Source organism: Muscardinus avellanarius, assembly GCF_963383645.1.
Source record: "Muscardinus avellanarius genome assembly, chromosome: 20".
NCBI lineage: Eukaryota > Metazoa > Chordata > Mammalia > Rodentia > Gliridae > Muscardinus > Muscardinus avellanarius.
This window is the reverse complement of record NC_137806.1, coordinates 32,128,115-32,145,219: the sequence shown is the minus strand read 5'-3', so window position 1 is coordinate 32,145,219 and position 17,105 is coordinate 32,128,115. Positions and strand designations below refer to the sequence as shown.

Sequence of the window (17,105 nt, the reverse complement as noted above, 5' to 3'; positions counted from 1 at the left end):
AACAGGCCTCCCAAATGCTGGGAGTACAACGGTGCACCATTGACTCTTGAAACTAGAAGACTAGATGGCCACTTTGCAGGTAGAAAAGCCCATGTTGACTTCAGGAAGAGATCTTGACTAGTTACCCAGCAGACCCGAATCCCAAGTTCATCCTTTCTCTTGTGCAAGGGAGAGAGAGAGAGAGAGAGAGAGAGTGTGTGTGTGTGTGTGTGTGTGTGTGTGTGTGTGTGTGTGTGAGAGAGAGAGAGACAGACAGACAGACACATAGACACACAGACACAGGCCGATTAGAGATTACCCCAGGGAAATTTGACTTCTGAGCCCCACTCCCATTCTGATTTTAATTCTTATTTTGAAACAGGGTCTAAGTTATAGAGCCTTCACTAAGATGCTGAGACTGGCCTCAAACTTAATTTCTCCTGTCTCAGCCTCCCAATACTGGGATCACAGGTATGTACTACTATGCCCAGCTAGGAAAATGTTTGGAAGTACAGTTATATTGATGTGTGATTTTAAAAATGAGCTGGCTTCCATAGGAGGAGACCTGAAGATGGATATTTCCAGCTGAGAGAAAAAGCAGTAGCCCCAGGATGGTAAAATGGAGTAGTTTATCAGTGTGCAGTTTTTTACACAGTGATGACAGAAGGGATGGATTAATGTAGCTTATATGGTCCTACATTACTGGTTGCAGTTCAGCTAAGGTAATGACATGTTTCAGTAGGTTTTTAAATGAATCAGGCAGCTACATCTGTGGACGCCAAGTAGTTTGACAGATACCTCGGTTGGAAACTAATTAATTTTACACGGCTTCCCTAACACCCCAAAGCCAGGAGCTGTTGTGTGATTTTTCTACAGATGTTTTTCTTCCTAAGATGCTATATTTACCAAACTGATAGGTTACCATCTTACATTTAAAAAAGAACCAGGCATGGTATAATCCCAGTACTTGGGAGGCTGAGATAGGAGGATGGCAGATCTGAAGACAGCTTCAGGAACTTAATGGGACTCTAAGCAATCGAGTGGGAGGCCCTGTAAAAAGGACTGGGGTGTAGCTCCGAGGTAGAGTGCTCCTGGATTCAGTCCTCAGTACCCCCCCCACACACACACACCAAAGAAAACAAAATCACAGTGTAAAGCCATGCTACTTAGTTTTTATTTCCTTCAAATTATTCATGTCTGGATGGAATTGATATTATCTCCATAACAAATGCAAAGTTAACCTCTTGTCTACTTGCTCTGGGAAGTGTTCTGGAAAGACTGGAAAGTTAGGCAGATGAAATTACTTTCTTTGGTTTGAATCTAACTCATACGTGCTGTGTAAGGGCAGAGAAGTATACTTGTTCCGCTACAGTGATTGGTTTCACGTACTGATGGGATTTGGGTTTTTAAAAATGCCTTGAGTGTAAAGAATGCTCTGTAAGAATTTTTGGAAAAATGCTCACACTCAGGCCAAGGTGTAAAGTTCTTTCAAACTGAAGATCTAAAAATTTCTCAGCCTGGCATGGAGGCGCATGTCTGCAATCCCAGTACTGAGGCTGAGAAAGAAGGATTGCAGGTTCCAGCCTCTCAGTACTTGGGAGGCCAAGGCAAGAGGATCACAGTCATCTCTGCAATTTAGTGAAGACCTCAGCAAGTTAGACTGTGTTTCAAAATCGGGCTTGGCAGGTAGCTCAGAGGTTGAATTCTCCTGAACGCAATCCCCAGTACCTCCCTCCCCCAATTGTTCTTAGTAATTAGGACAAGTTAAGAAGAATTAAAGCTGAAGAAAAGGTGACACCTTACAAAGGCTTGTAAGTTGGAGCTTCTACCCAGATATCCATAGAATGTTAGGCTTTCTCTGTTCAGCCCATGTTGGCAGTCATAATTTGGTGCCCTTTCGTTAGTCTTTGGTTAATGAATGAGCCCCTTTATTTTCAGCCTGATTTTTAGGAGTTGGAATGCAGTCCCAGCAAGCAGTACTAGAGAAGGCATACCTGGAAGAACATCAGGGTTATGTTGAAATCAACCTGTGAACTAAGGAATACTTAGTCACTTACAGTGGTACCAAGTTACGATAATGGTTCTGTTAACTAGAGTAAGTAGGGCCTTTTCTGTGAATACAGCCGGTAGTGTAAAGCTCTGACTTGTATGGGTTCAAGTTTTCTTGGAAGGAGTAAAATGGGAATTTTTTACTGTATTGGATTTTCTATTACTTTGGTGGGGGAAAGGGAGGTGCAAAGAAAGAGGAAGACGAGTCTCAGCAAAGGGTTGAGTCTCTAAACAGTGCTGCCTGTCAGTTGTTGGCTGGCTTCCTCCTGCTAAGTCCACTTACTAAAACAAAACAAAAAACATCTGTGGCAGGCCTGCCACTGTGGGAAAACGAAGTTGGTTTGGTAGGATGAATCCATTTCTACCTCTAAGCTCCAATCCCAGCCTGGTCTTAATTTTTAATTTGTAGCTGGGTCTCGCTAAGTTGCTGAGGGCCTTGCTAAATTGGTAAGGCTGCCCTCCAACCTGAAATCCTCCTGTCTCAGCCTTGCGAGTACTGGGTCTGTGGATAGGTCCCACCACAGATAGCTTAATTTGCAAATTCTATGTTTAAGTTGGTGATAATAGGAGGGTTTAAACCACAGCAATGGGCTAAGGCCACACATGCCGTCCCTTGTCTTTTAAGTCAGCTCACCAGTGCCCTTGCTATAAGCACAGCACACTGTCAGCAGTATGGATTTGTTGGTCTACCCGACGTGGACACACATGAATCCAGCACTTGCATTAGCAGCCATTTTTTTCAGAAGAATTGGTCTTGGTCTGAAGAGGAGGCACCAAGCCTGTGTAGTTAACAATTTATTTTATTTGGAAACAGGGTCTCACTAAGTTGCTGAGAGCCTCACTAAGTAGCTGAGGCTGGCTTTGAACCTGTGCGATCCTCCTGTCTCAGCCTCCCAAGCGCGGGGATTACAAGCATGCGCCACCACGCCCGGCTGTAGTTAACAATTTAGAAAATTCAATTTGGAGGCATTTTCTCCTAAATTTCCTAGAAGAGAAGACCCTTTCCTGGCTGCCTGTCTTTTATGTTTTCCCGGCTGTAGTGTATGGCAGTAGTTGTGGCCAGACCTGAGAGGATCCCGGGACTTCAGGCTGAGATGGTCCAGGGGAATGGGATCTCATCAGAATGGGGCACAGAAGTCCCTGATGGGAGAATGGAGATGTTTATTGAATAAAGCAACACAACAGACAAGATGGTGCATGCCTGAAATGCCAGTACCTGGGAGGCAGAGACAGACGATCACAGCTTTGAGGCCCGCCTCAGCAACTTAGCGAGACCCTGTTTAAAAATAAAGATGGCTGGGATTGTAGCTGGAGGCTAGAAGGTATCTGTTTTCAGTCCCCTGTACTATACCCACAAATACCAAAGCAATGCCTGAATAGTTGGTGTGGTGTAAATAACCTTGTGGTCTCAACATAAACCTCATCTACTCGTAAATAACTCTGGTATTTAGTCTTAAAACCATAGAGCAGCATTCTTTACTAACAGGAAAAATACCATTCCAAAGAGTGGTTCAATTTAGCAAATTCTTAGAACATGACACGTTGTAATTTTGAAGCATTGTGTGGTCTTCCTGAACTTACGCTTCTAACGTATTTTTAGTGTAAAAGGCCGTCTTGTGCATTTAATACATTGATAATGCTCTTTTGTTCTGAAGAATCTTTTGAGCATCTGCCCGTACCTAGGTAGACCTTCTCATGAAGGTAGAATCTTCTCATGAAAAGCAATCATGAGGTAGTCTGTTCCTCTAACTCACCAATCAGTTCTTAGATTCCGTCTCCTATCTGAGTTACCTTTTGAGATTCTCAGAATTTATGCAGTATTGATTGGAGTTGAAATCTAAGGAAAGGATAAGGGGAAAAGAATGGATGATAAAGTGGTACAATTAGGCAAAGTACATGAGCCGAGTGAGGATGCCCCACATTAGAGGCAAAAATACGAGGCTCAATGAAAGGAAAATAACTTTGGCATAAGAAGAAACCTGAGCAAAATAAGAAACTTCTTGTTTTGTACCAATTTAATTTTATATTTGCTTAACTATATTGAGAAGTCATTTCTCTGTCCTTAAAACTTTTTAATCAGCAGGGTGTTTGGTAGGTTACAAGTGAATACGTGAGAGTTGGAGCATCTGGATTTTAATCCTGGCTCTAATACTTGGTAACTCTGTGATATGGGGAAAGTAATCTAACCTTTCTGTTCTCTCGTCCACATGGTGGTAGTGAAGACTTAATCTAGGTGACCCCAGGAGTTAGCGGTCCAGTACGATGCCTGTCAGAGTTAGCACTCCATCTGTGACAGCTGTCGTCCATGAATTCAGAAATGAGCTGAGTGAGCTGAGTGATCCTGGTGGCACACACCTGTCATCCCAACACATAGAAGGCCGAGTCGGGAGGGTCGCAGGTTCACGGCTAGCCTCAACAACTTAGGCCCTCTGTAACTTAGACCCTATTTCAAAATAAAGAATAAAATGGGGCCGGGAGTATGTTTGGAGGCAGAATAACCCTGGGTTCAGTCCCCTCCACAATCAAGCATGAGCAGTAATGACGGTGTCCCTGAATGACGGGCAGCTGTCTGCGGAGGTTAACAAGCGGGGTCACTCTTACCATGGAAGCCATTGGGGTACATGGGGGAGCCGGGCCCGGATGCTCGGTGCTGATGACTTACAGCTATCCCTTTCTCCCTGCAGAATGTCCCCCCAGACCTGTCCATCTGCACTTTCGTACTGGAGCAGTCCTTGTCGGTGCGGGCCCTGCAGGAGATGCTGGCTAACACCATGGAGAAGTTGGAAGGGGTAAGTACACTTTCTGTCGACTTGGAATAGTTTAAGAACTATCTGTTGGCTGACAGTTGCCTTCGCAGGTCCTGGACGTCTCCTGTTGGTGACACGAGCCAGTGACTTGTGCTTGCGATCGTCTTAGGTTTGACTTTGTTTTCTTCAGCAGACCTGTGGGTGCTTAGACTGAGTCCCAGGCAGATGTGTTCCGTGTCTCTGCCCGCCCTGCTTGTGTCTGGTTAAAGCCGAGCCTTTCGTGGGGGTCCGCGTGTCGTCTTGTGTTATATTGTTACCGTCTTGACGACTTGCTGTGTGCCTGGCTGTTTGTCATCGACCTTTATTTCATTCGCCAAAGCTTTGAACCATGTGACTGCGTTGTACCCTGCTTCATGGCAAGAAGAATTTCATGGCACTGTTAGATATTTTAGGAAACTGAAATGATGTGCTACGGCTTTAGTCGATTGTAATTTTGCAAACAGATAATAATTTTCTTAAAATCCTGTCTCTGAATGCAGGTTTTCTTTGAGAACTAGCTTGTTTTCCATGAAATGTGCTATTGCTGATTTGAGCTATTCTTTTTTTTTTTTTTTTTTTTTGGTGGAACTGGGGGTGGAACCCGGGGGCTTTTCCCCCTCCAGGCCATACTCCCAGACCTATTTTCTATTTTATTTGAAATCAGGGTCTCACTAAGTTTCTGAGAGCCTCACTCAGTAGCTGAGGCTGGCTTCGCACCCGTGCGATCCTCCTGTCTCAGCCTCCCTAGCGCGGGGATTACAAGTGTGCGCCACCACGCCGGCTTCTATTATTTATTCTTAATCAGCTCATGAGAGCTTAAAAAGAGACAAGAGAATAAATCGTCAAATTTTTGTTTGCTTTTAATTTTAGGGAGGAGCACTGTGATTATTGCAATGTTGTAGTTTACTCCAAGAATATAACCGAAAGTTTCCTTTGGTCCTTAATAACCTGTGTCTTGCTCTTACTGTCCCGCCATTGTTCTAGCTTGGGTTAAGTAGATTAGAAAAGGTAATATACGGTTGCCTAGAAACCAGTGATTAATTATGATGTGACTCTTAAGCCCTGTAATTTTGAGATTTTTTACTTCACAGTTTTAGACGTGTTGTGATTAATGGCAATTGAACCTTAAATTTTGTGTGTGTGTGGTACTGGGGATGGAACCCAAGGTCATTCTACCTCCAAGCTATGCTCTCAGCCCTATTTTTCCTTTATTTTGAAACAGGGTTGCACTGAGTTGCAAAGGGCCCACTAAGTAACTGAGGCTGTCAGAGAACCCAGATCCTCCTGTCTCAGCCTCCCAAGTACTGGGATTACAAGTGTGCACCACCGCTCCCGGCAAACCTTAAATGTTGACATATTACCGAAATATGAAGGAAAACTTTATTCTAACTTTATAGTAGACTAAAACTTAATTTACAAAGCATTACTTATTTTCCAAGCATATTGTGTGTTTTAATAATTCAGATTCATTTTGATTAAACAAAGCTTGAAATCACCATATTACAATAAAAAAAGTTTAATTTTTTATGCTTTTATGCAAACATTTTAGGGTAGGCTTGAATTAAAGTGTAAAAATGTCTGAATTTAACTAGTTTAATTTCTACCTGGAATAACCTCTCCTCATTTTTAAATACCACTGAGACATACCAATTTTGAAAGGCAAATCTGTCTTTACAAAAAAATCAAATTTTTCTTGCATTAGCATTTAGAAAAAATTAGTATTGCTATTTCATCTATCTTTGTAGATACCAACTTACCCAAATTTCCCTAAATTTAATTTTTATATTGCTAAGCAGCTTTTTATAAATTTGACAGCTTTAAAAGATCTTTTATCTCCTCCGAATCACAGGGTTGGACAAGGAAAGCTTTAAATATTCCGTGCTTAATAGGAAGTGATTTGAAATGTTATTTCAGGATCTACTTTTCAAAGATTTTTCTTAGAACTTCTGGATTTTTTCATATGTTTTTTTTCTTTAGCTTGATTTGATTTTGAATTGTTCTTTCTGGAAACTTCCTGTCAAAGATAAGGTGCTATTTTGTGTGAGTGGAATACCATTTTAGCATAACTAACATAATGCATTAATTAGGATGCATCATTTGAGAAAACTCTATTTTACAAGAAAGAAATGAGAGCTATATTTCAACAGAGCTGAGTCATACTTTTATCTTCTAGTGTCTGCTAGGAAGAGTACAGCCAACTAGCGCAAGGGGATACTTTGTTTTAGGGGAAAGAAAGGTTGTCTCTTAGATTGCCAAACAGTTTTGATTATACTTAAGAGTGATACTCGAGTATTTTACAATGTCTTGGGCACAGGTAATACAGCTAATCGGAGTGCCCCTCATCACAGTACTTGGTGTTGGGGTAGTTTGCATAATTTGAGGGGAATCCTAGAGGATTCCTTGTGTGATCCAGTTTAGAGAACACACTTGGGACTTGGGCAGTAACTGTTTACGAAGAGGGATAGCTGTTTTCTTCATTTAATGGCCATTTTAATAAGAATGTGTACCAGCTAAATACTTTAGAGCTAGTCATGGTGGTACGTGTTTGTAATCCCACTACTTGGGAGGCTGAGACAAAAGGATTGCAGGTGTGAAGCCAGCCTCAACTTTAGATTGTTTCAAAACAAAATAAAAATAAAAGTTGGTCTGAAGTAGGAGGCTTCTGAGTTCAACTTATAGTAACAGTCTTCTGGCTATATATGATCAGTGGATGTTGCTGGTGCTTGTAGGAATCAAATCTTTTGGACTTCATTAATACCCATATCTTCTATCTCCTGATGTCTCGTTAAGCCCATTATGGTAACGGTAAATTCTTTAGCCAAACTGTCATCTCCCAGTGACTGAATTACAGGTAGTATATTTGCTAGAATGAAGATGCCCTTTTCTAGGCTGAAGTGTCAGTAATGCAGAGCAAATATTCATGATTTTTTTTTTTTTTTTACTACAGAGAGCATTGTATAATACCTGATTCCTCACTCTTTTGTAATCAAATTTATTTCCAAAGCCTGTTCTTAGATGGTCTTAGTGGCACATACCTATAGTCCTAGTGACTTGGAAAGCTGAGGCAGGAGGATAAGAAGTTCCATTTCTCCTAGGGAGACCCTGTCTCAAAAAGGGCCAGGATTACAGCTTAATGGTGGAGCTCCTCTGAGTTCAATCCCCAGTGACAGAAAAAAACATTTATTATCTATTTTTTTTTTTTTTTTGCCAGTGGTACTAGGGTTTCTGGAAGCCCTTCTACCTCCAGGCTACACTATATATTTTATATATTTTTTTGGAAACAGAGTCTCTTAAGCCAGTGCAGCTGGCTTCGAACCTGCGCGATCCTACTGTCTCTGCCTCCCAAGCTTGGATTACAAGTATGCGCCACCACGCCCGGCTTTTGTTTTTAATCTTGAATTTCTTATGTAATTCAGTGAATTGAATAATACTAATTTTACTTAATGTTCCAAGTGCTATGATAAATACGTAGCCATAAAAACATACTTGGTAACAATGAGAAGTTTTTTTTTTTTTTTTTTTTTTTTTTTTTTTTTTTAGAAATACACCTTTGCTTTTTGTGGTTAAGGACCATTTTGGTCTCATTCTTACATCTGCCAATAAATGCATGGCTTTCATAAATGTAAAGGAAATCTAGCAGGAAATTCTTAACGCTACTTGTGACAAAATCATCGATAATGAGATTTGTATAAGATGGAATGGGAAAAACACTTCTAATTTGAGATACTTGATTCCCTGAAGTTTCTTACTGTGACCATTAGGAAAATAATTTTAAGTTTTGTGGAACCAAAAGCATTTGAAAAAAATTGTATCAGAAGAAAACCTTGTAAAAACGTGTAACAAGGCCGGGCGTGGTGGTGCACGCTTGTAATTCCTGAGAGGCAGAGAGAGAGAGGAGGATTGCACAGGTTTGAAGCCAGCCTCAGCTGTCTTAAGAGACCCTGTTTCCAAATATAAAAAATAGGTCTGGGAGTGTAGCGTGGAGGTAGAAGCCCTCTGGGTTCCATCCCCAGTACCACCAAAAACAAAACAAAAAGTGAGACAAGACAGAACTCTCAAGCTATGATACATTTTGCTGATTGTTACTAGGCTTTTCTCCTGAAAACTGTCACCAGTAACTAGGTCAAGGTTTGTTTATCTTAGTAGCTGCTCATAGAACCTCCAAGATGTTGAGGCTGGAGACACGCAGGGAATGAGACTGTGTCTGTATGCGTCTCATCTTTGGCCGAGTGTCCTGGACTCGAGCGTATGTCCACCCTTGCTCTGATGGTCGTCTTCCCTGGGTTTGTATGGTTCTGGGTAACTTACCTGCTTTTGCCCACACTTGTGTGTCTCCTCTTTGGAATCTATTTTCATACTGATACCTGGGGTCCTCGGGGTTAAAAGGGGCTCTGCCATCTCAAAGAACTGTTTGAGATCACCCGCTCTGTAACATTCTAGCTCTGTGGCTGTGGGAAGGCCGGCCTTGGTCATAGTCTAAGCATTGCATGCTGGCCTATGTAGAACAGATGGAGTCGTGATACAGGCATGTGTCCAAAAGTGGCGACTGATACTTCTTCACCTGTTCTTTTTCTCATATGCCCCCTTGGTTGGGTAGTTAGGATTTTGGGACTGCCTTTTTTCCAGCCTGGTAGGTTCCTTCCTTCCCTGGGGCAGGGGTGAATCCCCTGTTCTCCTCCCGCACCAGTATCTCAACTGGTGCTGACTGAATGATTTTACCACATGAATATGACACGCCTATTAGAAAATAATCCAGTTGATGACAGCTTTTGCTTATTTTTGTTTTCCTAATTAATAAAAAAGTTGAATAATTTTGAAGAGCTTTTTGCTTTTCTCATTTGTTTTTTTCTTAGATAATTCACAAATACTTGACCAACCCTTGGCTTCATACAATTTTGATTTTTCATACTGAGTTCAATTTACACATACCACTTCACATGAGAAAATTGTAAGAGTTGACATGGTCTAGTGGAAGGAACTTGGATTTTGCAGTGGTTGAAACTTGTTAAATTCTTTTTCAAATAACAGCTGTACAGAGGATCCTTTATTGAAAAGGAATTCCTGTGGTCTAAAGCCATGAGTAAGCCGGGCGTGGTGGCTCGCACTTGTAATCCCAGCATTGGGGAGGCTGAGACTGGAGGATCTCGGTTCGTGATACAGCCTCAGATACTTAGGCTCTCTGCTACTTAGTGAGACCCTGTTTGAAAATGAAGAATAAAAAATAGGGCAGGGGATGTAGCTTGGAGGTCAGATGCCTCCCGTGGGTTCCATCCCCAGACCCTCAATAAATAAATAAATCAATAAATAAAGCCATGAGTACCATACCTGGCTTGTATCTTCAATTTAGAAGAGGATGTTGCAAATATATAACACTATACTTCCTATCTTTTGGTTCACTTCTTTCTGGGAGAATTGCGGACCTTGTCTCTTTTGACTTTGGCTTCTGGCCACTTGGGTGTTCTTTGTTAGGTATTGGAGCTTGACCCAGGAGATAAAAAACCCTAACCAATGCTTGCCTTTCTCTCTTACATCTTACTTTTTGATGAAATAATAGTTTGAGATCTATACATTAGTGATTGTGGTTTTTGTCACCCATTAATTTAGGATATACATATTTTTATTGGTACTGATAACTGACTATAATATCAATTATAAATCTTTTAAATTGGTAATAGTTGAAATGTAAATATGTAATGAATTATATTTTGTAAATTCAAGTCTAATGTCAGCTTTAATACTAATAAGAAATTATGTCGTATAAGGGCTCTGAAAAAAAAAAACTTAGGTGACTTGTTTGACCATAGATATTTAGAAAGACAATTAAAGTCTTAGCATGAAAAAGGAATTAAGATAGCAATTATTACTTTGAATTTTTTTTAATTTCTTTAGAATCATTTCTGAAATAAAATGGAAATAATATTAAAGCTATTAAGAAAAACACATCAGATTTGTTCCAAGGAACAATTAGATCTCATTAGACTATTTCTTAGAAACTGAGAAAAAAAAATTTGCCAGAAACCTGGTGATGTTTATGGCCAGGCATGGTGGCTTACACTGGTAATCCCCATACTTGGGAGGCTGAGACAGGAGGATCACTGGTTTGTGAGCAGCATCAACAAATTTGACCCTCTACAACTGAGTGATAGCTTGCAAATAAAATAGGGTTGGGAGTGTGATTTGGAGGTAAAATGCCTCTGGGTTCAGTCCTAGTACCACACACACAGACATACACAATGTGTTTGTTTACTAAAATGGCTTATTTAATATAAAACTAAGAAGGTTTATTTCTAAATAATGGAGTATCTTCTAATTCAAGCTACAACATACCACAGTGACTTAATTATTGGTTGAGATGAGCATCAACCCCTCAAACAGATGTTTTTTTAGTTTTTATAGAAAATGGAAGTGCAGAACATGGGATATTCTCATGTTACTCTTCCAATAAAGTCCTTGTCCCTTGAAGACACGTCCTCTGCAGGCATCTAAAATGCACCCAAAGGCCACTGGCTCAATTTACTTGTCAATTCATAAACAAGATATATTTTTTAAACATAGAAGCACCTAACGTGAGGTTTCTATAAGATCATATGTCAAACACAGAGGCACCGATTTTAGGCAATAATTGCATGTAAGATCATTTGTAGTGATGCAAGAAGTGAAGCTGAAGTCCAGAAAGATGGATGGTATTTCTTAGTCACTAAAGACGTAGATTCCGTAGCATATGGCCTGAGCTCAGTTCCTGGTGATGTAAGACAGCTACCATCTCTGCCCCTCGGCTTTATAAAGTGAGAGGAGGAGCATTTCCCTCAGAATTGTGGGAATTGAAGTGTGTGGAACAGTCCCAACACTCAGGAAGTACTATGTGTGCTTTTCTATGATGTCTGCCTTGCGTATGCATGAGGATGCTCCAACCAGATCCCACCCTTTTGGAGAAAACAAGCATAAACTCAGGACCAAATATAAAAACAGAACCAGCCGGGTGTGGTGGCGCATGCTTACAATCCCAGCATTTGGGAGGCTGAGACAGGAAGATCATGGTTCACAGACAGCCTCAGCTATTTAGTGAGGCCCTTTGCAACTCAGTGGGACCCTATTTCAAAATAAAGAATACAAAATAGGGCTGGTGGTGTAGCTTGAAAATAGAATTCCCCTGGGCTCCATCCCCAGTACCGAAAAACAAAATAAAAAATACCATCACCGCCAGCAGACGCCCAATAAGCCAGGTTTCTGATGGCTGTTGCAATGAATTACACCCAGCGTGCAGCTTGAAATAATGTCTATTTGTTACCTTGCAGTTCTGGATCTTGCCTGTCAACAATACTTATATTAATGATATAGAAAGCTGGTGTCAGCAGGGCTACCTTTGTAATCTAAGGGCCCTGGGAAGGATCTATTCCTTGACTAGCTGGCCAGCCGGTCTGCCATCTTGAAATCCACCAGTGAGGTTTACGTACCATGCTCACAGGCTCCAGATAGTAGGACAGGGGCCTCTTTGGGATGTTACTGTCTGCCCTACCATCTCCGGGAAGTACGTAGCATCAGTGAGATGATGTTGGCAAGAAGAAGTGAAAATCAGAACAGTCTAGTGGTTGATTATATTACTAAAACTACGGTCTGTGGTGTGACAGGAACCCAAATTCCTTACAAACCAATGAATATTTCATTCTATTAGCCACATACTAGTTCATACATTGATATATATTTTGCATTTGGAAGACTAATTTTTGAAAATGTTCTGAGTTCTCAGTATGTATTCACAGTTCCAAAAGCAGATTTTAGTATTTCTTTTACATTATTTTGTGGTATTTTGGTACTTTTCATGTGGCACTAAATGTAGGAGACATTTAAGTTCTTGGACAGAAAGGACAATGATAAAAATTAAAAAGTTAATGTTGGGTCTGCCCTGTTTTAAATTTTTTCATTTGCTTCCCCCCACCCCGATACTGAGGATGAAACCCAGGGGCATTCTACCTTCACACTACATTCTCAGTCCTACTTTTTATTCTTCATTTTGAAGCAGGATCTCACTAAACTGTGGAAGGCCTCGCTAAGTAGCTGAGGCTGGTCAAAAACCCCAAGATCCTCCTGTCTCAGCCTCCCCAAATGCTGGGATAACAAGTGTGTGCCACCACACCTGTTTTATTTTTCTTAAAGTGGAAGAGGAGTGAGGAGGAAAGGGAAGAGGGCTGGTGAATGTGGGGGTTCATATGATAGTGTGTTCTGTATGTTAGTGAAAGTAAATGTCTCAGTGGGCTAGGCTTATGTCTCGGTGGAAAATAGTTTACTTTAAAGAAAAATTGTGTTGGACATAGTAGCCCACTTCGGTAATCTCAATATTTGAGAAGCTGAGACAGATCACACATTCAAGACCAGACTTGACAACTTAGCAAGAACCTGAGCCACTTAGTAAAATCCTGTTTTAAAATAAAAATTTTAAAAAAGGCTTGGCGTGATGATGCACGCTTGTAATCCCAGAATTTGGGAGGCTGAGACTGGAGGATGACAGTTTGCAGACAGCCTCAGCTACTTAGTGAGGCTCTCCGCAACTTAGACTTTGTTTCAAAATAAATAATAATTAGGGGCAGAGGGTGTAGCTCGGAGGTCGAGTGCCCCTGGATTTCATTCTCAGACCATCAAAAAAAAAAAAAAGCTTGAGTATAGCTTGGAGAGAGACTGTCCTGGGTTCAAAAGCAAATAAATACCAAATAATAAATTTAAATGGTGTGCATTTAAGGTTTACAGTTTGATTACACAATGTATATATATGTATGTATATATGCAAATATATGTATACATATATACTCTGAAGTATAACATATAAATGCATATATGTACAATAAACTATAGTATTGATAATTTCCTTTGAAGAGGCCATAGCCAAAAGCTGAGCAGGGCTACTCTTCAATAAAAAGTATGTTAAGATTATATACACAGTAAATTATAGTAAAGCAAATTAATATATTCTTCATTTCACATAGTCATCCATTTTTTGGTTTTTTGTTGCAAGAGGGGTAAAGATCTCCTGTTCCGCTTTCAACAGGAATCCCGGTACAGTACAGTATTTTTTTTTTCCCCTGGAACTGGGGATTGAACCCCAGATGCATTCTACCTCCAAGCTACATCCCAAGCTCTTTTATTCTTTATTTTGAAACAGGGTCTCGCTAAGTTGCGGACAGCCTCACTAAGTACCTGAGGCTGGCTAGGACCTTGGAGTCCTCCTGTCTCAGCCTCCCAAGTCCTGGGATGATTACAAGCGTGTGTTACATGTCCGGCTTTATAGTTTTTATTAGCTATAATCCTCAGGTAGTACCTTAGATCCTAGACTTGGTCATGCTACACATCTACTTTGTAATGAGATTTTCTGCAGTGATTATGTTGATCCATTTTCAAATACCTTACAGAGTTAAATCTCCAAAATAGAGAATTAGGATGCAAAACTGTGACCGCACATTTAAATACTTAAGTATAGTGTTGCTATCTGCCTCTGCAAAAGCTGTAGCCAAATACTTAGCAGCATTACTCCTTAATACAAATGGCCAGCTGGGTGTGGGGCACATGCCTGTCACCTACTGCTTGGGAAGCTGAGACAGGGAAACTGCAGGTTCGTGATCTGCCTTGGCCACTTAGCGGGAGGCCTTGTTTCAAAATAAAGGACTGAAGGCATAGCTCACAGGTAGGATGCCTGCAGGTCCAATTTCCAAATACGAAAATGGTCCATCACTATTTTTACTGGTCTTTTGGTATGCAAAGGCGAGCCCTCTTATTAATCCAGCACTACCCCAGCTTCAGTACATTGTGACCTTTGAAACGCTTAATGAGTTAGTGTGTGTATACCGTAGACCGTAAGCCATCACGAGCTCTTCATATCCGAAGCTGCGATTCCTAAATGCCTACTAGAACTTAAATCATCCCAGGAGGCCAGATTCTGTTGCTGCTCAAGAAGTTCCCTGCTAAAGCATAAATACTGCCTTGGGAGATGAGGCTGAGATGTTAGTAAATTGACAAGTTTGGGAATTGATATATTTAGCAAAGCTCTTGTCCAAAGCCTCGGCACATAAGCAGGTATCTTCAGTCTGCAAAACGGGCACGGTGATTCAACGGTGATGGATGTGATTAGTCTCCCAAGGGGCTTCTAGCTGAAAATACCCACGGAGCAGTAACTGCGCACTTGTCCCATGTGAATATGGAGATCTGCAGTGGGACACTCACCTTCTAGTTGTAGATGGCTTCCTGTTTTGCTGTCTTATGAGACAGCTTTCTACTTGACAGCTATGAATCCTACATCATCCTGTATATTTGGAGCACAAAGTTTGTAGAGACTCCAGAGCCCAACTCAATAAGGGGTTCAATTGAATCCGCATGTAATTCAATCACAGAGGCCCAGTTAGGCACTGTTTTAGATTAAGAATCCTGACTGTACAAATTACTGTGTTTGAGTAATTGACGTGGGTTGTGTGTGTGAGTGTGTTTATAACATATTTCATGTGTAAGTGTTAGCTAGCAAATAGGAATCAGATGTTAAACTGCTGCGATAAAGTATTCTGGAATTACCAGTAATGTAGATATTAGGAATCTATGGAGCCAACCATCATTAATTTTATATGTACTTATATTGGTGCATGATAGACTCACATCATAACGTGTGCCATGGGGATAATGACACACATGCACACAGCACCTGGTGGGCTTTCCCTAGCCTTCCTCCCCACTCCTGTCCTCCTCTGAAGCTCTAACTTTATTTTCTTGAATCAAATATTCTGGTCTAATTGGAGGGAATACATCCTTTTTTCTCCACCCTTCATCAAAAAAGTGCCCCTTATACCTTCAGCCTAAACAGAGAGGCACTTGACCTTGTTAGCATCCTCCAAGGCACTGGCTCCTTCCTGACATACTTTGCTTTAATGATTTTTCGACTGCCTCTCAACTGGATTGTCACCTACATTAGTCTAAATCCACGTGGGCAGGACTTCAGTCCAAGTGTTCACTTGTTATTTCACTAATTTCTGAGACAGGGAATGTTTGTACTAGATAATCTAATACATAGTACTAACTGCAGGGTTTGAGAGATTGCGTTCATAATTCTGAGAACTCAAGTCAGACCTGAGAACTTTTAAACATGATTGCATTATCTAACGAGAGAAATCATCTCATGTGTAAAACTGTCATGTCCCAATGAGATTGAACAGCCCATTGATTTAGTGTCTTACATTCATTCATTAGATTATTTTTAGATGCCCAGAAATGTTTTTATATTGCTTAACTTTTAGGATAGTTTGATACTTCAAATTTCTGTTAAGTACGAAGTTCTCACAAATCTAGTCACCTCTTTTATTAAATCCTTGTACTCATTTTCTACACGTTGTGCAGTTGAGTCAGTATTGGTGCACTATTACCAACTAGAGTCTTGAGTTTACATTATTGGCATTAGATTTTGTTCTTTGCGCTGTACATCCTATGGGCTTTGAAAAGTGACTAATGACTTGGACCCATCTCTACAGTACCATGTTCAGTGGGGTCGCTGTCTCGGAAATGCCCTGCCCCTTCTCTGGTTAGTCCATCCTCCACAGCTACTGTAAATGAATGACCTTTTACTGTCTTGATAGATTTGCCTTCTCAAGAATATCCTGTGGTTGGAATCTTAGAGTATATAGCCTTTCTATACTGGGCTCTTTGGAGTAACAATATGCATTGAAGTTTCTTCCATGTCTCTTAGCTTGCTAGCTGGCTGAATAGTATTCCATTGTATGGATATACCGCAGTTGATTTATCCATTCTCAAATTGAAGGAAGTCTTGGTTGCTTCTAAGTTTTGTCAACAGGAATGAAGCAGTTTTTGCACAGATCTAAGTTTTTACCTTTTTTTGGCAAATAGTGAGAAGCATGTTTATTTGCTGAATCATGGTAGTTTACTCTTGTGAGACTGAACTAAGTATTCAGTCACACAAGTATGTCCGTTATTGTGCCCAAGGACACTAAATGGCATTTTAGAAATGTTTTACTATTAACTTCAGCCCCATCTCACTACTCCCCCACCCATATCATTCATCCTCTACTATTTTCCCAAAAGAAATTGCTTGTGGTATTCCATTGTATTTAGTCATTCTGACAAGTATCCTGCCTGGGAAAGAGCTACTGTATTAGTACGCATCTATTAGGATTTGTTAATTTGCAAGTCTGCAAGAGACATTTTTTTGTGGTACTGGGGATTGAACCCAGGAGCATTCTACCTCTGAGATACACCCCCACCCTTTTATTCTGAAACAGGGTCTCACTTAATTGCTGATGTCTCACT

The 17,105-nt window shown here is 40.7% G+C and overlaps 1 protein-coding gene across 1 annotated transcript in view; it reads left to right on the top strand.

Moving 5' to 3' along the window:
- The window catches only part of RYR2 (ryanodine receptor 2), a gene marked incomplete at both ends in the record, with an annotated part of 554,680 nt that overhangs the window by 207,220 nt on the left and 330,355 nt on the right, over positions 1–17,105 (top strand). The window contains one exon of the mRNA XM_080717126.1: positions 4,713–4,817. Coding sequence (XP_080573252.1) covers positions 4,713–4,817 — 105 coding nt within the window. The remainder of the gene's footprint in view (positions 1–4,712; positions 4,818–17,105) is intronic.